At 44.1% G+C, this 20,413-nt stretch overlaps 1 protein-coding gene across 1 annotated transcript in view; it reads left to right on the top strand.

Annotated features, from left to right (window-relative positions):
• The first annotated feature begins 13,423 nt into the window (after positions 1 to 13,423).
• NRIP2 (nuclear receptor interacting protein 2) overlaps positions 13,424 to 20,413 on the top strand; it is a 29,216-nt gene continuing 22,226 nt past the window's right edge. The window contains exon 1 of the mRNA XM_073621672.1: positions 13,424 to 13,866. Within this exon, the coding sequence (XP_073477773.1) occupies positions 13,666 to 13,866 (201 nt within the window). The 5' untranslated portion in view covers positions 13,424 to 13,665. The remainder of the gene's footprint in view (positions 13,867 to 20,413) is intronic.

Here is a 20,413-nt window from a genome sequence, read left to right as displayed (position 1 = left end):
GGGGGGGGGGATTTGGAGCAGGGGCTATTCACGGAGTCTGTCCTCAGCCCACAGTCCCTCCTTTATATCAGTGTCCTCAGTTCCCCTTCACATCACAGCCCCTCTTTACATCACAGTGCCCCTTTACATTAATGTAAGGAGGATTGCTCTTTAAAGGGTGCACTGTAATATAAAGGGGGCTGTGATGTAAAGGAAACTGCACTGTAAGGCCCCTTTCAGATGGAGCGGATCCGCCTGCTCAGCAAGGGATCTCTCCGCTGGTCCCCGCTGAACAGGCGGATGACACGGCCCGCTCTCCTATATGGCGCAGTCAGGTGGACTGCCTGTCCGTTTCCATCTGATTGTCATTCGATCAACCGGACGGATGGCGAACGTATCCCCATCCGTCTGATTTTAGCAATCCGGATGCCGGCGGGTGTCATCTGAGGCCAGTCACTTCACTGGATATATGTAAGAGTTTATAACCGCTTTAAATAAACTGTCACTGAGGGCCTGTTTCACACCAGAACACGGTGTGGGAAACCTACTGTTGCAGACTAAGGCTCTGTCCCTATGAAAATGAGTCTGCATATCTGCTGAGTGCAGAGCTACAGAGCATAAATTTGAAACAGAGAAAACTGCTCTGGCAGTTTTCTCCAGGTTTTGCTGGTTCCCTATGGGGCTCTGTAGTTTGGAGATCCTTCAGAGTCTTGGGTGGGACGGGATCTCCAACCCTGTGTCTTGTGGACAGCCAGCAGGGTGTGTGCCCAGGTGCACACAGCCCATATAACGAAGGGCTGGTGAGAGGAGAAGGAAGGTGGAGTTGGAGCAGTGGCTGCTAGTGAGTGTCTCTGTGTGAGGATAGATGCTGTGTGCATTAAAAAGCTTCAAAGCTGTGTGTGTCCAGGGAGCCAGAAGCTGTGTGCGTTGAAGGGCTTCAAAGCTGTGTGCGTCCAATGAGCCCAAAGCTGTGTGCATTGAAGGGCTTGAAGCTGTGTGCGGCCAAGGAGCCTAAGACTGTGTGCATCCAAGCAGCTCGTTTGAGGGGCCTGTACCTATAGCAGCATTACTGCTGAAGAGTAGCCAGGTGGGATAGCATTTTCATTTGGATTTTGTGTATTTAATTGAAGCTTGGACCCCTGCGTTGGATTCCTGGATGGACTTTTGTTTTGTTTTTCCCTTTAATAAACGTGAGCTACTAGGCCCTTGACTATAAATTCCTCTCTGATGTGGACTCACTGCACCAAAATGCATCTATCCACTTGAGCTGAACAATCCCCAATGTCACACTATATTTAGTGCACGTTTCCCACACTGCATTTAAAACGCACTGCAGTTGTGATCTGCAGCGGGTGTCAATACTAGTGTAATGACACCCCAAACGCAGGTCGCAAATGCAGTGCGTTTTCCTGCACTCGGTTTTATGGTACAAAAGTGCCATGTAATCCGGTTGTAGTGAGTTTCCAAAAGTAGTGCATACACTACTTTTTGGTGTGGTGCAATGTGATTTGAGCCCGAATGGGCTCAAATCACACCGCTCTGAACGACATGTGAATAGCACAGGAACGTGAAGGACGTTCCTGTGCAACTCCAGGCGTGAACCGGCCCTAAAAGATTGCTCAGCTGCTGCCTCCTGAATGGTTGGATGGGAATGGGAACTCCAAAACAATACTATAGGGAAATAAAGGGGGCACAATACAGAACCCAGTAGTGCAGTATGTTTAAGTTTTATTGAACACATAAATGAAAATACACACAATAAGAATTGTACTCACAAACCTCAGTGATAGTGAAGCAGTAGTGTGTGACTGATAAGTAGACTCCTGGAACACCTGTCACTGCAAGTCTGTATGGAGCCACCTGACTGCACTAGAAGCTGAAACGCGTTTCGGGGAAGCTCCTCCCCTTCCACCATGATTCCAGGAACAGCCTTTGGCTAGGCTGAGGAAGGGGAGGAGTTTTCTCAATGTGTGCCATACGATCGAGGAGGTGGGAAGCTCATGGCTGGGATTACATTCTGCATTATCTGTTCATGATTAGCTTCAATAGAGCGCAGAGGAGGCATCAGGGTCTAATAGACCCCTGATGTCTCAATAAAGAGAACCATTTACTTCATATGTGCTACCACACAGTGTGGCTTGTCAAGAACATTAAAGTTTTTACACGATCTTAAGCAGTAAAAGAGCTTTAAAGCAGTATTAAACCCAATAGCCAACAGATTATATATTGCGGCTTACTTGAAGTGGCTGCATTAGATATATTTTCCTTTTTTTCACTAAGGGAATCCTGCCAGCAAGTCTGTTATTTTTCAACTTTCTTTAACAGACCAAGCTGTCCAGCAAAATTTAGAATTCAGTGGAATTTAGAGAGTTAGGGCAAACCATTTAACACTGACAGGGGTGTTTACAATTATCAGTTTTTATTTATTTAGAAAAAAACCTTTAACCCCCCCCCCCAAAAAAAAAAAAACAAAACTGTTGCTGTAACTACTTGAAAAGTGTCCTGAAGTTTGAGCTTTACTTTGTTCATCCAAACCTGCTAGTGCATCTTATGCCGCGTACACATGAGTGGATTTTCCATCGGAAAAAACTTGGATAGTTTTTCCCTCAAGCTTGCCTTGCATACACACGGTCACACAAAAGTTCTCTGAACTTTCGACCGTCAAGAACACGGTGATGTACAACACTACGACGAGCCGAGAAAATGAAGTTCAATGCTTCTGAGCATGCGTCGAATTTTTTCCGAGGGTGCGTAGGAATTTTGTGCGTCGTAATTTGTACAGACGATCGCATTTTCGGATAGGAATTTTTTCGGACCGAAAAATTGACAACCTGCTCTCAATCTTTTGTTGGCGGGAATTCCGCCCGCAAAAGTCCGATAGAGTATACACACGGTCGCATTTTCCGACCAAAAGCTCTCATTTGTCTCTATTGCTGCCTGAATTTCCAATTGTATGTACATGGCATAACACTAACTTCTCCCCAGATTGACAGTGCCATAGGTGTCTCCATTGCTCCTCTGGTGGAGTAGAGACACCCTTGGCTGGATCTCCAGGTGAAAATAAATGAAATTAATAAAATAAGAAATAAGAAAAAAGCCTAAAAAATTAAAGCAGCCACTACATTAAAAGACCTCATGCACACTGGACATTTTTACAGCTGCTGTTTTTCGCTTCAGGCATTTTTTTCTGCAGCCAATAAACTCCCCAGCATGTTATCCTATGTGTCCATGCACACATAGGCTGTTATCAGCGTTTTTGGCTGGGGTGTTTTCTGGCTGGAACCCCCCCCCAGAACTCTTGGGCTTGAAGAGGAGTTTTACAGCTGTAAAAATGCTCTAATTCTGAAAAACGTGTTTTAAATGAACATTTTTGAAACATAAGCTTTTGTGGTAGTATAGTTTTGCTGAAAAAAACACTGCGAAACTCATTCTAAAGCTTTCTACAGCTAACGCTACTGGCAGTTCTAAAATGTGTGCATGAGGCCTTAAAGTACATGTGAAACCCTTATCTTTTTAAAACATCCCATTCCGTTTAAAATAGAAATGAAAGGTAAGAGGCTTAGAGAGCTGGGGGGTGAAGAAACAACAGGACACTGATGTTCTCAGTGAATGGATGTTCAGTGGTGGTGGGGGGTGGGGTTCCAGCACAGGTCTGGTCATTGGAGAAAAGACAGGCAGTTCTCTCAGCACAGCCAGAATACTGACCACACTGGGAAAGAAGCGCTTCTATGCCTAGCATGGTCAGATTGAAATAGGAAAGGAGTGGGACTGGCAGGAACACCAAGTATTTTACACAAAGGCAGCAATACAAAGAGAAAAGGATACTTTTTAACACAAGTACATGGTACAACATACGCATATCAGGAATATGAAATGTAGGGTAACATATTCTATAAGGATGGATGAGCTGCAATATTTTTGCAGTTTTTTAGGATTAATACTGCTTTAATGCAAACTATCCTGGACCTTTCAAGACTTTTTCACTGTAAAATAATAATCCTCAAAGATCACAACGAAGACTTTAACCACTTGAAGACCAGCATGTTTAAGCGGTAGTAAAGTCTATAAATAAAATAAAAAAATTTCCCCCTGCAAGGCAATATTATAATGCGCTAGTATGCATCGCAATAAGTTGCTAGTTTCATTAGCCTGGCGACACTAGGACTGGTGTGGTGGCAATCAGGAACACTGTTGCTAAAATACACTGGCACTGGTGAGGCTAGCATCAAAAACGCTGTTGCTGGCTGCATTGGCTCTGGTGACAGTGTACTGGAGTAATCAATATCTGGAACACCATTGCTACTTACGCTGATCTGGTGACCCTGGGACTGGTGTGGCTATCAGGAACACTGTTGCTGATCTACATGACTAGTTTAGTGATAATGGGACTGGTGTGACAGCAGTCAAGAACACTGTTGCTTTCTTACACTGGTCTGGTGACACCGAGACTGGTGTGGAGGCTATCAAGAATACTGTTGCTGGCTTACACCGACTGTTCTGGTGACAATGTACTTGTGTAGCTAGTGAGCAAGAACGCTGTTGCTGGCTTACACTAGTTTAGCGACACTGGAACTGGTGTGACTAGCGATTAGGAACATTGTTGCTGGTTTATACTGGTCTGGTGATATTGTATTGGTATGGTGACGTTTAGGAACACTGTTGCTGGATGCACTGGTCTGGTAACGCTGGGGCTGGTGTGGTGGTGATCAGGAACACTGTGAGAAGCTTACACTAGTCTGATGACATTGTAACTCTTGTGGCTAACTGGTGGGGCTAGCAATCAGGGACACTGGTCTGGTGAGAAAGCACTGTTATGGTTAGCAAGGGACACTAAAAATGTTGCTCTTGATCCTTTTGGGGGGGAATTTTTCAAAACTAGAGCAGCTGTATATGGCAACCAATCAGTTGCTATCTTTAGCTTGTTCAGTTAAGCTTTGTAAATGAAAGAAGTTGATGGATTGCTGTGCACAGCTGCTTTAGTTTTGATAAATTCCCCTCTCTGTTTCCTCTCACAGGTGATTAGTGTGTGAGAGAGAACACAGCGTGGTGACAAAATGTAGCCTTTGCTTATAATTATGATTGAGTCACAGTGATTACATGGTACAGAGCCAACTTAATTGGCTCTGTACCCTGCTCTGTGCTCTATTGTGTCTAATGGACACAGTGATCACACAGGGTGCTTGTGCACACTAGAGGGCGCACACAAGCAGCACAAAGGGGAGGCCACTATGTGCAGTGCCTCAACGCAGACTTAAACGCACATCAATACAGGTGCACAGGTTAAACATTTATTTTAAATGATGCTAGTGCACATCTGTGCAGCATGTTGACATGCTTTGTGCTTTTGATGTGTTGATGTGTGCTATAGCAGGGCTAGGCAACCTCAGCCCTCAGTTTTGAAGTCCCATGAGACATTGCAAGACCCTAACAATCACAGGCATGACTCCTAGAGGCAGAGGCATGATGGGATTTGTAGTTTCACCACAGCTGGAGGGCCAAGGTTGCCTACCCCTGTGCTATAGGACCTACTGATGACAACAGTATAACATGGGATTGTTGATAATGCAAACAAAATGCATGACAACAAACATGGAAAGGTGTGAACTCAGCCCTGCTGACATTTCATTGGCTACTAGATGCACCTAAAATTCTAGTTACCATCCAAGGTAATTTTAATGGTCAGACAAGCCTGCATGGGCTCAGTACCTAAATCTGTTGGTTAATGTGAACACCCGGAACCAAGTGTTAGGGTCCTTAGAACCTTCCAGTTCTGGACAGACGTTTCTGCTAATCCATGCTGTAATTCTGGAGTTCTGGACAGGCTCACTTTCACAGAACCATCTGAGGATCATCAGCACGCGGTACAAGTAAACACCATGGGCAGACGGTATATAGACAGAGGCGACCAATGTTTATTAATGGATCCATCTGTTCCTGTCTTACACGGAGCGTGGGAATAACCTTCCCGCTAAACTTTCTGCAGATGGATCTAAATATTTGAAAGAGTCCAGAATCGCATGACAGAGCTTGGCTGATGTTACCAAAAGGTTTTGTAGATTAACCCCATATGCTGCAGAAAATTAAAACAAACCCTGCTGAAGTGTTGCTATGAATTTCATCTTTTTTTTCTTTCATATGTTGCATATTTATTTCAGGCTAGTGACTCAGGATCAGCACGAGAGCCAGGTAAGTAGCATTGTCAGAGGAAGGTCAAAAATCGCTGCTCCAATATTAGACATAGAATATGTTTCCTTAAAAATCTTTTCAGTAAATATCAATACTGATGAGTCTGCAAACTCGCAGCTCCGCAGCTGCTGGGTTTTTGCAAGTCTGCAGATTGTACCACGGCATCTGTTCCCGAATAGCCTAATATGCATCGGGGCTAAATAGTTACATAATAAGCCAGGCTGAAAAAAAAAAAAAACTTACATCTTCAGAACCCAAAACCTGCCAGAAATCCAAAACATGTTCTAACAGGGAAATATGATTTCCAGATCCCCAAAGGCAATTACAGTGCCTTGAAAAAGTATTCATACCCCTTAAAATTTTCCACATTTTGTCATGTTACAACCAAAAACGTAAATGTATTTTATTGGGATTTTATGTGATAGACCAGCACAAAGTGGCACATCGTTGTGAAGTGGAAGGAAAATGTTAAATGGTTTTTAAATTTTTTTTTTTCCAAATAAATATCTGAAAAGTGTGGTGGTGGGGATGATGTGTCCAGGGTTATGTGCAGTGTTAGTTTTCTACCACACATAGCATTGTGCTTTTAGGCCAAAAAGTTCAATTTTTATCTCATCTGACCAGAGCACCTTCTTCCACATGTTTGCTGTGTCCCCCTCATGGCTTCTCACAAACTACAAACTGGATTTCTTATGGCTTTCTTTCAGTGGCGGCCCGTCCATAGGGGGCGCACAGGAGTCGGCCCCCCCATCCATGCGTCCAGCCCCCTAACCTACATGCGTGGTGAAGAACGCATGGATTTCAATAGGGTTCTTTATATATATATATATATATATATATATATATATATATATATATATATATATATATATTTTTTTTTTTTTTTTTAGAAGCACATAATTAGAGCCTGAGGCTCTAATTGGCTTCAAAAAAGGGTGGGCACGGGGCGCAGAGCACTACACTTACCCACCCAGTTGTGTGACATTAGCGAATTAATATTCGCTAATGTGTTCCTGTTACTCCTCCCGGCCAATCAGGAATCGGCTCCTGAGACCCCATTGGCCTGGAGTCCTAAGACCCCATTGGCTGGGAGGAGAAGATGGAGGGGGGACACGGAAGCCAGAAGCTGCCGTGGGATGAACTTATACACGGCGGGAGCCCCTCTGCCCAGCTCCTTGCAGCAGCAGGCATTCCCACACTGTTCTGTGGATCTGTCCTCCCCAGGCTCACCCTCTTCTGGGATCCTGTCCTCTTTGCAGTCCTCTGCAGTATATGTGAGGATTGCACATCTGTATTTGTAGTGGAAGTGCTGCATGCTGTCATCCTGCACTGTGCACTGAAGGAGGGAGGGGGGGAGCTCCCTGCTTTGATCACACTGCAATCTGTCTGCTAAACCATGACCACAGTCATATGGTAAGTGAGCGGGGGGGGGGGGTTCGCGGTGATGGGCTGGGTCCATCTGATGCCCACACCCCAACCAATGGAGCACCAGCCGCCACTGCTTTCTTTCAACAATGGCTTTCTTCTTAACTCTACTCCATAAAGGCCAGATTTGGGGAGTGCATGACTAAAGCCTTGTAGACACGATCAGATTGGATTGTTGGCCAACAAAACCGTGGACTTTTGTCTGAAGGGCGTTGGCCGAAACTGTCTTGTATATGCACGGCACACAATTGTTGGCCAACGATCACGAACGTAGTTACATACTACATGGTTTTTCAGCTCTTTAGCACCAACCTTCGGGCTCCTTCTGCTAATTTCATGTTAGTAGAAGTTTGGTGAGTGTTGATTCGCGCTTTTCATTTAGCGCTTTTCATTTAGCGCTTTTCATTTCATGCTTTTCAGTTCGTTTCTGAACAGCCGTTCGTCAACCAGACATGTTGCAAAATCGGAGATAACGTGTTATTTATTATTGGCCTTGGAGTTATTGCTTTGACATTACTTTTTTGGTTGAATAATGATTTGATTTGGTATATTTTCTATATTTTTGGATGCATAGAATGCACTTTTTGGTTAAGTTCTATTGGCAGATAGCATGTCCTAATTGTATTTGTTTTCTTTTTTTTAATGCTTAATGCTTAATACTTGGCTATGTGTTTTACTTCAAATGACAGTTTGGGAGTAGGCAGTTACATTTAAAAAAATACAATGTAAAATTAACAAGGGACACCAACATAGGTTGTATCTTTTATATTAAAAACTACGGGATAATGGTGCTGTGGTAACTTGCCCCCAAAAAAAAAAAAAATATTATTTTTGATATCACTAGAAAAAAAATGCATTTGAAAATTTGTTTGCAATAACTCCATCAGTATCACCGGCAAAGCAGCTTCATTATTATCCCATTAGAGAAGAAGAGAATTGTGTGCTGCATTTGGAGATTTCATAATTTATGTTAATTCTCCATTACGAGCGCTAGTTTACAAGACCGACTGCTTCTGGCTCGTCCTTGCTTCCGAGCATGCGTGTTTGTACATTGGACTTTTGTACACACGCTCGGAAAATCCGACAAGACATTTGTCCACAGAAAATTTTAAAATCTGCCATCTAACATTTGTCCGTGGAAAATCTGACAACAGTTGTCCGATGGAGCATACACACGGTCGGCTTTTCCACCAACAGCTGTCATCACACATTTCCCATCGGAAAATCCAATCATGTGTACGAGGCTTTATAGTTGTCCTGTGGACAGATTCTCCCACCTGAGCTGTAGATCTCTGCAGCTCCTCCAGAGTTACCATGGGCCTCTTGGCTGCTTCTCTGATTAATGTTCTCCTTGCCCAGCCTGTCAGTTTAGGTGGACGGCCATGTCTTGGTAGGTTTGCAGTTGTGCCATACTCTTTCCATTTTCAGATGATGGATTGAACAGTGCTCCGTGAGATGTTCAAAGCTTGGGATATTTTTTTATAACCTAACCCTGCTTTAAACTTCTCCACAACTTTATCCCTGATCTGTTTGGTGTGTTCCTTGGCCTTCATGATGCTGTTTGTTCACTAAGGTTCTCCAACAAACCTCAGAGGGCTTCACAGAACAGCTGTATTTATACTGAGATTAAATTACACACAGGTGGACTCTTATTTACTAATTAGGTGACTTCTGAAGGCAATTGGTTCCACTAGATTTTAGTTAGGGGTATCAGAGTAAAGGAGACTAAATACAAGTGCACATCACACTTGTCAGATATTTACTTGTAAGCAATTTTGAAAACCATCATTTTCCTTCTACTTCACAATTATGTGCCACTTTGTGTTGGTCTATCACATACAATCCCAATAAAATACATTTACGTTTTTGGTTTTAACATGACAAAATGTGGAAAATTTCAAGGGATATGAATACATTTTTAAGGCAGTGTGTGTGTACACACACACATACACTATATTACCAAAAATATTGGGACACCTGCCTTTACATGTACATGAACTTTAATGGCATTCCAGTCTTAGTCCGTAGGGTTCAGTATTGAGTTGGCCCACCCTTTGCAGCTATAACAGCTTCAGCTCTTCTGGGAAGGCTGTCCACAAGGTTTAGGAGAGTGTCTATGGGAATGTTTGACCATTCTTCCAGAAGCGCATTTGTGAGGTCAGGCACTGAAGTGGATGAGAAGGCCTGGCTCGCAGTCTCTGCTCTAATTCATCCCAAAGTTGCTCTATCAGGTTGAGATCAGGACTCTGTGCAGGCCAGTCAAGATCCTCCACCCCAAACTCTCTCATCCAGGTCTTTATGGACCTTGCTTTGTGCACTGGTGCGCAGTCATATTGGAACAGAAAGGGGCCATCCCCAAATTGTTCCCACAAAGTTGGGAGCATGAAATTGTCCAAAATGTCTTGGTATCCTGACACCTTAAAAATTCCCCCTCGCTGGAACTAAGGGACCAAGCCCAACCCCTGAAAAACAACCCCACACCATAACCCCCCCTCCACCAAATGATTTGGACCAGTGCACAAAACAAGGTCCATAAAGACATGGATGAACATGTTTGGGGTGGAAGAACTTGACTGGGCTGCACAGAGTCCTGACCTCAACCCGATAGAACACCTTTGGGATGAATTATAGAGAAGACTGCGAGCTAGGCCTTCTCGTCCACATCCGTGCCTGACCTCACAAATGCGCTTCTTGAAGAATGGTCAAACATTCCCATAGACACACTCCTAAACCTTGTGGGCAGCCTTCCCAGAAGAGTTGAAGCTGTTATAGCTGTAAAAGGTGGGCCAACTCAATATTGAACCCTATGGACTAAGACTGGGATGCCATTAAAGTTCATGTACATGGAAAGGCAGGCGTCCCAATACTTTTGTAATATAGTATATATTTCATTGTAAATACCTTTTTTAAAAAATAAGTGATCACATGACCTCTGCTATAGGCTGCATAAGGGGCTTAGTTAGAGAGGTGGGGATGGAAACAGCAGTACACTGATCTTCCAAGAAATTAGCTCTGCAATGGGGGCATGTCAGCACAAGTCCGACCACTGGATCACAGGCAGGCTGTACTCCCAAGTAGAATGCAAGAATAAAACTGATCACACTAGGATGCTTGTGCTTCCATGCCTGGAGTGGTCAGTTTGAAATAGGTAAGCAGGGGACTGGCAGGATTACCAGGTATTTCATGCACCAGAAGCAATACTTATGCCCTGTACACACGGTCGGATTTTCCGATCGAAAATGTGTGATAGGACCTTGTTGTCGGAAATTCCGACCGTGTGTGGGCTCCATCATACATTTTCCATAGGAATTTCTGACACACAAAGTTTGAGAGCTTGCTATAAAATTTTCCGACAACAAAATCCGTTGTCGGTAATTCTGATCGTGTGTACACAAATCCGACGCACAAAGTGCCACGCATGCTCAGAATAAATTAAGAGACGAAAGCTATTGGCTACTGCCCCGTTTATAGTCCCGACGTCACCGCGTTTAGAACGATCAGATTTTCCGACAACTTTGTGTGACCGTGTGTATGCAAAACAAGTTTGAGCCAACATCCGTCAGAAAAAATCCTAGGATTTTGTTGTCTGAATGTCAGATCAATGTCCGACCGTGTGTACGGGGCATAAGAGACTAGGATACAGTTTCAAGTACATGGTACAAAAGATACATATCAGGAATATGAAATACTGGGGTAACATACACTTTAAACCAGTATTTTACATTTTAAAATGAATACTGCTTTTTCTTCTAAACATTTTTTTATTTGTTAGCCTATACTATACGAATGTAAGCATTATTTAGGTGAGCAAATTAGTAACTGTCATGTTAACGGATGTGTAGCGGCTTTGCTAAACTTGGCCTGGACATCTACACTTCAGTGACTTCTGGTAATAAAAGGGTTAAATATATTTTCCTCCAGGCACAAAGAGATCCCCCCCATCCATCCTTCTCCTGCAAAGCATGTTTGTCTACATGTTGTCAGAAAATATTTTCATTCTGTCAGTACAGACCTATTCTATGTTTAGCAATCTCGATAAATTCTTTTGCCCTGTCGCTTTTTTTTTTTATTATTGCACAATAAAACTTTGGAGATGAATCTGTCAGTAAACATTTACATAACTGTCAATACATATAAAAACAATGTGCAATTCTGCTACCTCTGTGTCACTGGTCATTTACACTGTCAGTAACTGTATTCAAAACTGTCAGTAGAAAGAAACAAAAAATAAAATTACAATTTTCCAAAACTGCATATTATTTTTTTTTAGCTTCTGTGTTTTTACTATGTAGCATATAAAGCACAGCTGTCAGTTAATGTCTACAAACCTTGGGGGAGATTTACTAAAACTGGTGCACACAGGACCTGGTGCAGCTGTGCTTAGTAACCAATCAGCTTCTAACTTCAGCTTGTTCAATTAAGCTTTGTCAATAAAACCTGGAAGCTGATTAATTACTATGAACAGCTGCACCAGTTTTAGTAAATCTCCCCCATAATGTCTAAAATAAAATAAAATAATACAAAAAAAAGACCAGATCAGTGATGATCCGCCCCGTGAACATCCGCTTGCTCAGCGGGGATCGCTCCACCGATCCCCGCTGAGCAGGAAAATGACAAGTCCTGTCAGAGCGCCGCTCTCCCCTATGGGGGATCGGGTGACGACAGACCGTGGAGTCCGTCGTCACCCGATCCGATAACGGATGGAAAAGTAGGTTTTTCCTCCATTACACTTTTTCGGATCGGAGCGGGTCGGATGTCAGCGGACATGTCACCGCTGACATCCGACGCTCCATAGATGTCTATGGATGGTCCAATCAGGTCCGCCTAAAAAACTGACAGATGGACCTGAACGGACAGTCCGTGTGAAAGAGGCCTAAAGCCTCAAACACACGATCGGATTTTCGGCAGGGAATTGGGTGATGACAGAGTGTTTGCCTAAAATCCGACCGATTAGTACGCTCCATCAGACAATTGTTGTCTAACTTTCTGCCAACAAATGTTGGATGACAGGCTAGGAAATTTTCAGCAGACAACGGTCTGTTGTCAGATTTTCGTATCGTCTGTACACAAGTCCGTCACACAAAAGTCCAAAGTACAAACACACATGCTCGGAATCAATGCTCACCAAACACGACATTAGCAAAAGGTGCCCAAAGGGTGGCGCTCAAGAGCTGAAATTCCACGTAGTACGTCACTACGTTCGTGTTTGTTGGCTGACAATTGTGTGCCGTCAGTATGCAAGACAAGTTCCTGGCAGACGCCCTTGGGACAAAAGCCTGGTGCTCTGTTGGCCAACAATCCAATCGTGTGTACGAGGCTTAAAGCTTGATACACACTATACAACTTTTGCTGTTCAATTTCCTTTAGATTTACCTTCAACTATGTAGTGCAAGGGCCTGCCTGATTGCATACAAATTGAAAGTGTTTAGGTTTGACCTCATATTATATGGTTTTGGTAAATCTAAAGAAAAACAAAAGAAAATTGTATAGTGTGTATCCAGCTTAAACCAAATTCAATGCTGTGCAATCATCGCCTATCTGCAGCCTGCGTTTGCGCTCTGCATAACAATGGGCTGTAGATAAATGCTAGCTGTCAGCAAACATTTAGGTATCTGTCAGTAAAAAATATACTCTTGAGGTTTTTGCAGCCCTGCAGATTAATGTGCATCCTTTTTTCTTAACAGCTCCGTTCAGCCAAGATTTGGCGTTCTGCGCAGACAGACTCGCTGGGATGTGATGCTTTTGCAGAAGTAGCTGGTAGAGGAAACAGGGACCCATTAAACTGCGTAACAGGACTGTACATGAAACCTGTGCAGTGGGGGGGAAAGATTGGAGGGGAGGGGAGGGGAGAGAGCTGTGCACAGTGGCAGAGGATGGCTAGCTTGTAAAGGAGGAGGCAGGGAAAGGGGAATCACTGCAGAGGAGGAGGAGGAGGGGAATTAACAGAGGAATCCCCCAGAACACAGAGACATATCAGAAGGATTGGACACAGGCAATCCAGGGGGGCACACACAGCAACATAACAAGAGGGCAGGGGGGTACAGACCATCCACAGAGGGCCCCCTACTTTGCACAATGAGCTTTCATAAGCCACCGGTGGGGTTGCCAGAAGATGCCAAGATCAGGGGATCCCCTAGAAAAGATCAGGACTTGAGGGGCGCAGCCATCCTGCACCAACAGAGGCGCCTCAAACAGGCCACCCAGTTTGTGCACAAGGATTCTGCAGATCTGCTGCCGCTGGACCAGCTGCGGAGATTGGGCACCTCCAAGGACCTGGTGAGTAAACTGGAAAGGAATGGGAGGGGGATAAGGGAACTGCTTTTGGGTTTATGCAGCAGGTGGGACGGGGTCACGATGATGCGTCACTTGTAAAATTTTAGATTGTGCACTAGAAGCCGTGCAAGCAGCACTGTGGGGGTCCTGCGTGAACTAGGGTTGCCATCTTATTCCTTTAAAACTGAATACATATTAATTACACAGGTTCTGTGGCAGATTAGGGAGATAATTAAACTCACTTGGTGCCTCATCTGAATTAAATTAGCCTCAGAACCTGTGTAATTCATATGTGTGAGGTGGCAACCCTAGTGTGAACAGGTCTCGCCACAGACAGCAAGGCTTTTTTTTTTTTTTATAACACTTCAGGCAAAGCTATGGGGTGCACAAAGATCAATAGGAACATACAAAAACAATGACTCGCAAAATTAGGGCAAAATCGGTCAAAAAGATTTTCCAATTTATCAGTAGAATTTTCTATTGATCCATAACAGTTATTGATACCAGTGGTCATTTTAGCGTAAAAGGGTGATGGTCTAATAGTATCATTCACTGTTTAAGATAGAGAGAAAAAAAAAACATCAATCAAGTGACTATTGTTTAAGGTGTAAAGAAAGATGGTAAAATATAGACTACTACCATACAGGATATTATTATTGTTACTTACCATTATTCCAATCATGCAAAGATTTTGAATCTTCAAAGAATCCTACAAATAGCTCAGTTATTGACTGTCTAGTATATACGTGATGCAGGAGAAAAGGGACTGCGTAGAGGTGTCATTATTTGCCAATGGATACAAGAATAAGGGAGAAGAAAATGAGTGCTCAGGGGTGTCACTGTCAATTACGTAAGGGGATGCTCAGGGGCGTCTCTATTAGTCACTGGATGGTGGAGAAAAAAAACTGCTCAGGGGCTTCACTGTCAATCACAGGATGCAAGAAAAAAGAGAATGCTCAGGGGTGTCACTATTAGTCACTGGATGGTAGCGAAAAAAAAAAAAAAAAAAAAAACTCCTTAGGGGTGTCACTTTCAATCACAGGATGCATGAAAAGGGGATTTCTCAGGGATGCCACTGACAATCACAGGATGAATAAAAAAAGAGGGTGCTCAGGACTGTCACTCACAGGGTGCAGGAAAAAGGAGAGCCCATGGCTGTCACTGTAAATCACAGGGTATCGTTCAAAGGTGTCACTGGGGTGCCAAAATGGACTGCTCAGGGTGTGACTGCAATCAGGGGTATTTCTGTAAATTACCTGCTGGAGGAAAGAGACTGGTCAGAGGTATCACTGACACTCACGAGATAGAAAATGAAAGGGACTGCTTTAAGGTCTTAAGTCAGTCACTAGAAGCAGAAGAGGGTTGTCACCATAAATCACAAGATGCAGGAGGAAAGGGACTGCTCAGGGGTGTTACTGTCAGTCACAGGATATAGGAGGAAAGGGACTGTTCAGCGATGTTAGTGTAAATCATAGAATACAGGAGGAAAGAGACTCTTCTGGGATGTTATGGTAAGATCAAGGGACTGTTTAGGGGTGTTATTGTCATTCACAGGAAACAGGAGGAAATGGACTACTCAGGGGTGTTACTGTCATTCACAGAATACAGGAGGAAAGGGACTGTTCGGGGATGGTATTGTAAAATCACAAAATTCAGGCGGAAAGGGGTTGCTCAGGGATGTCACTGTCATTCACAGGATACAGAAGGAAAGGGGCTACTCAGGGGTGTCACTATAATTCTCAGGATACAGGAGAATAGGGGTTGCTCAGGGGTGTAACTGTAAATCACAGGATACAGGAGAATAGGGGTTGCTCAGGGGTGTAACTGTAAATCACAGGATATAGGAGAATAGGGGTTGCTCAGGGGTGTTGCTGTTATTCACAGGATACAGGAGGAATGGGGTTGCTCAGGGGTGTCGCTGTTATTCATAGGATACAGGAGGAATGGGGTTGCTCAGGGGTGTCGTGTTATTCACAGGATACAGGAGGAATGGAGTTGCTCAGGGGTGTCGCTGTTATTCACAGGATACAGAAGGAATGGGGTTGGTCAGGTGTGTCGCTGTTATTCACAGGATACAGGAGGAATGGGGTTGGTCAGGGGTGTCGCTGTTATTCACAGGATACAGGAGGAATGGGGTTGGTCAGGGGTGTTACTGTCATTCACAGAATACAGGAGGAAAGGGACTGTTCGGGGATGGTATTGTAAAATCACAAAATTCAGGCGGAAAGGGGTTGCTCAGGGATGTCACTGTCATTCACAGGATACAGAAGGAAAGGGGCTACTCAGGGGTGTCACTATAATTCTCAGGATACAGGAGAATAGGGGTTGCTCAGGGGTGTAACTGTAAATCACAGGATACAGGAGAATAGGGGTTGCTCAGGGGTGTTGCTGTTATTCACAGGATACAGGAGGAATGGGGTTGCTCAGGGGTGTCGCTGTTATTCACAGGATACAGGAGGAATGGGGTTGCTCAGGGGTGTCGTGTTATCACAGGATACAGGAGGAATGGGGTTGCTCAGGGGTGTCGCTGTTATTCACAGGATACAGAAGGAATGGGGTTGGTCAGGGGTGTCGCTGTTATTCACAGGATACAGGAGGAATGGGGTTGGTCAGGGGTGTCGCTGTTATTCACTGGATACAGGAGGAATGGGGTTGCTCAGGGGTGTCGCTGTTATTCACAGAATACAGAAGGAATGGGGTTGGTCAGGGGTGTCGCTGTTATTCACAGGATACAGGAGGAATGGGGTTGGTCAGGGGTGTCGCTGTTATTCACAGGATACAGGAGGAATGGGGTTGGTCAGGGGTGTCGCTGTTATTCACAGGATACAGGAGGAATGGGGTTGGTCAGGGGTGTCGCTGTTATTCACAGGATACAGGAGGAAAGAAACTGCTCAGGGGTGTAACTGTAAATTAGTGGAAAGGGGTGATTGTGGGGGGGGGGGGGGGGTAGGAGGTAAGAATGCAGCCACAACAATCATACCAGTGAAGATCTGCCATTTCTTGCAGTCTCAGGATTCACAAGCAGAATCATCTTCGATCAGTATTATCTGGTTTTGCTGCATCAAGAAATGGCATTTGGAAGTGCTGTGTGTGTGTGTTGAGGGCAGGCTTGCCAACATTCCTTCTTACTCTTAAAAGGAGACAGGGCTGGTTTTGCCAAACCAAAATAAATTATTTTTCAGACAATTGTACAAAAATAAACCAACAGCTTAATTTTTTATGGAGACATCAGTGACCAGCCCACAGGACAGTTATCTGGCAGTATGATCATTGCTGTGTGCCTGGGCAGGCTGGCATCACTCTGTAGTTTGCTGTGTGATGTACAAAATACTCCATGCTCTGTGCCAGGCTGACAACAAATTAATTTTCACTGCATCATCATCGTGGGAACAGGCTCCAACCGGCTGTTCATCAAATTAAAAAAAGCAAACAAAATTACTTTATGGGTTTTCCTGACAATCTGCTGTATATTTCTGTGTTTTGTATGGACTCTTCACATTTTTCTGGATAGTTAGTAACCCAACATAGGGAGGGTTATTGTGTCACCAATTATAATAACATCAAGATTCAGATCTAGGCCAACAGTTGAGGTGTAACTCAGATAAAAGATTTTCTTTTAGGTTCTGGGTGGAGTTGGGAAGAATTAGAGACCCTGTTGTTTTTTGTTTTGTTTTTTTACTGCTATCTGGGGCTCCGTTAGAGATATTTGAGGTCACTTCCTGCCCTGCTAACAATGATGATGTCACATCTGACAAAACACATTGGGAACCATGGCATATGTCATCACGCATGCGTGCCAAATGGTGCCCATCTTGGATGTTGGCAACATTGGTGTCTTACTATACACAACACTGTTATGTTGCTTTGTAAGTGCAATTTTAACTTCATACATTTTCGGATCGCTGGTTTCACACTAAGGAGAGCGTGTCTGTTTTTTGCATGTTTGATCTGGAAGATTAGCCCCCTTCAAGTGGATTCTGATCATGGATGGATGAGGGTTTTTCTGGCAGCTATGTATGGGTGCACTTGGATAGAGCTGAAGCCACAGGAGACACTCTCATAAAACTTTGTTTGACCGCTCTTTAAAGTAAGGGTCAAACATTTCTGGTAAGTGTATATTTTTGCATAGAGTGCTGTGCACCTGTGGAGCCTTAAGTAATATCTGTCACCTGATCAAGAGGATTCAAAACTGTTTCCTTGGAAAATTCTTTTTTTCCTTTTACACAAACTTTCTTTTCATGTGGACTTCTTTTTTATATGTATTTTAGATTGAAAATATATATTTCGCTTTCGTTCATTGACAGACATAGCGCTCCATTATTCAGAACCATAGGGTTATATCGCCCCCTACAGGAGTAGGACACTAGGCAGAAAAAAGAGTTGGCTACGCCTTTAGGCAGTCCTAGGTGATATACACCCCCCTCTCTGCTATAGGCCTTCAGTTTTTTTTCTGCCTAGTCAGGAGAAAGGACCTCGTTCCCTGCTGGGATCTCTGGTCCTGGCAATTTTTTGTTTTTGCTTTTTAAGCTACTTTTTTCCTGTGAGATCTACAATCAACTGCCGGACTGGGCAATGGGCTGGACACTAAGATCCAGTGGTCTCCCCAGTCTGGCCAGTGAGCGTGTGCAGACCGCAGCTACGCACTAGGTCTTCCGCGACATAGCCCCACTGGACGGGGGCTGGCCCTGCGAGTTAAACGTCTCGCGAGGTCGCATAAGACCGGGTCTCGACCTGTGTCGCAGCATTCCTCATGGCCGACAGCCCCCCCACTTCGGTGGCGAGGAGGATCTGTCTGGGAGCGTTACTCACTGGAGCGATAAGTAAGGGGCCCCCTCCTCTCCTTCCCTGGAGTGGTGTGGGGTGCGAGTACTCCCTGGGGTGGTCAGTCCCTCTGGTGTTCTCCTCCACATCCACACTTCCCAGGTGAGGCCCAGGCCTCTGGCTTAGGTGCTTCTGACACTCTGTCAACCACCCCCTCTCCCCTCCAGTGTTGTCACTATGGGGGGTATAACTTGGCACCTGATGGTTGGGTGGATGACCAGGCATCCGCAGATCCGTGCCCCCCTGTGGCGGCTCACCACTAATTTAGGCCGCGGCTTTGCGGGCGATGTGCGGGGCGGCCTTAGAGCGGGCGGAGGAGGTCGCCGCTCTCCGTTGCGGGCATCCGCCCTCCTTCCTCAGCTCTAGCCTGGTCCAGTGCCCCCGCCGACCTGTGCACTCGCAGCAGGCGGGTTCTGAATAATGGAGCACTGTGTCTGTCAATGAACGAAAAGTAAAAAATCTCTACCGTAAAATCCATTTCTCTGAGTTCATTGACAGACACAGCACCCAACCCTCTAAGGAGATTTTAATGCTTCTGACAATGCTTGTTACTAAACTGAAGGCCTATAGCAGAGAGGGAGGTGTCTATCACCTAGGACTTCCCATAGGCGTAGCCAAGTCTTTTTTCTGCCTAGTGTTCCACTTCTGTAGGGGGCGATATAACCCTATGGTTCTGAATAATGGAGCGATGTGTCTGTCAATGAACTTAGAGAAATGGATTTTACGTTAAGTGAAAAATCCCATTTTTATTCACACATATGTATTGCACAATTTTGTGTTGCCACCTACCGTAAACCGCTCAATATTTTGTCTATTTGGATGGTATTGCACAGATTAGTAGAGTCTGTATAATATGTATTCACTTAGGCCAATATTTGGTCCTATACAAAATTATTTGTTTTTTTACACACTAGCTATATTCACTTACCTTGACAGGTTAATAATAGCTGGCTTTACAATATATTTAGTATTGGGGTTTTTTTTTCAGGAAGTATTTTTCAACAGGGCTTTGGCTTTTCTGGTTTTGCAACACATTCACCATTGTTTGTTTTTGTACAGAAAGTATTTTTATAAGGTGATATTTGATTTGTGTGGTGCACATTTAGATATTTATCTCATAGTCCTCCATATGCGCAGCACTTTTTGAGAATAAAATGTATCTAAGCCGAAGAACCAAAATATAAAAAAACATTTGCTAGTGAAAATCCTTGTACATATTTTTTAGATGCCTGCAGGCAGTATCAATGCTGTTCTAGAACCCCCAAACCCAGCATGCACTATTATGTAAACACTGACTTTGCCAAAGAAGTCAGTGTTCAGCACCACCCCCTCTAGCACCTCCATTATTGCTTGGCATGGCTGCCCATAACTGGGATGGGCAAACAGGAAGGCATGCGCTGTCTTCCTAAGTGAAGTAAAAAATTGTATAATAGAGCAACCATTGTTTTGGGGATCCTTTGGGGGCTCTAGGACACAGCTGACCCTGCCTGCTACTGGGTACTGCTTAGCAAGTTTCAGACGAGTACAGGTATACTTTAAAGTAGGGCAGACTCAGGGAAAAAAAATGGCTCCGGTAATTTGGTTTTGATTCGTTGATTTTGGGTAAGCAGTCCAGGCTTTAGAATAAGCTGAGACAAAATTGTTAATTAGTTAAAGGTTATATTTAATGAGCTGAATTACCCTGCCATGCCATAGAGAATATTTTAATTTAGATGCAAGCTTATTGCTA

The sequence above is a fragment of the Aquarana catesbeiana genome, linkage group LG03 (genome assembly GCF_042186555.1).
Source record: "Aquarana catesbeiana isolate 2022-GZ linkage group LG03, ASM4218655v1, whole genome shotgun sequence".
In the NCBI taxonomy this organism is placed as follows: domain Eukaryota; kingdom Metazoa; phylum Chordata; class Amphibia; order Anura; family Ranidae; genus Aquarana; species Aquarana catesbeiana.
Note: the sequence above shows the minus strand (reverse complement) of the source record. Positions and strands in the feature narration are given on the sequence as shown.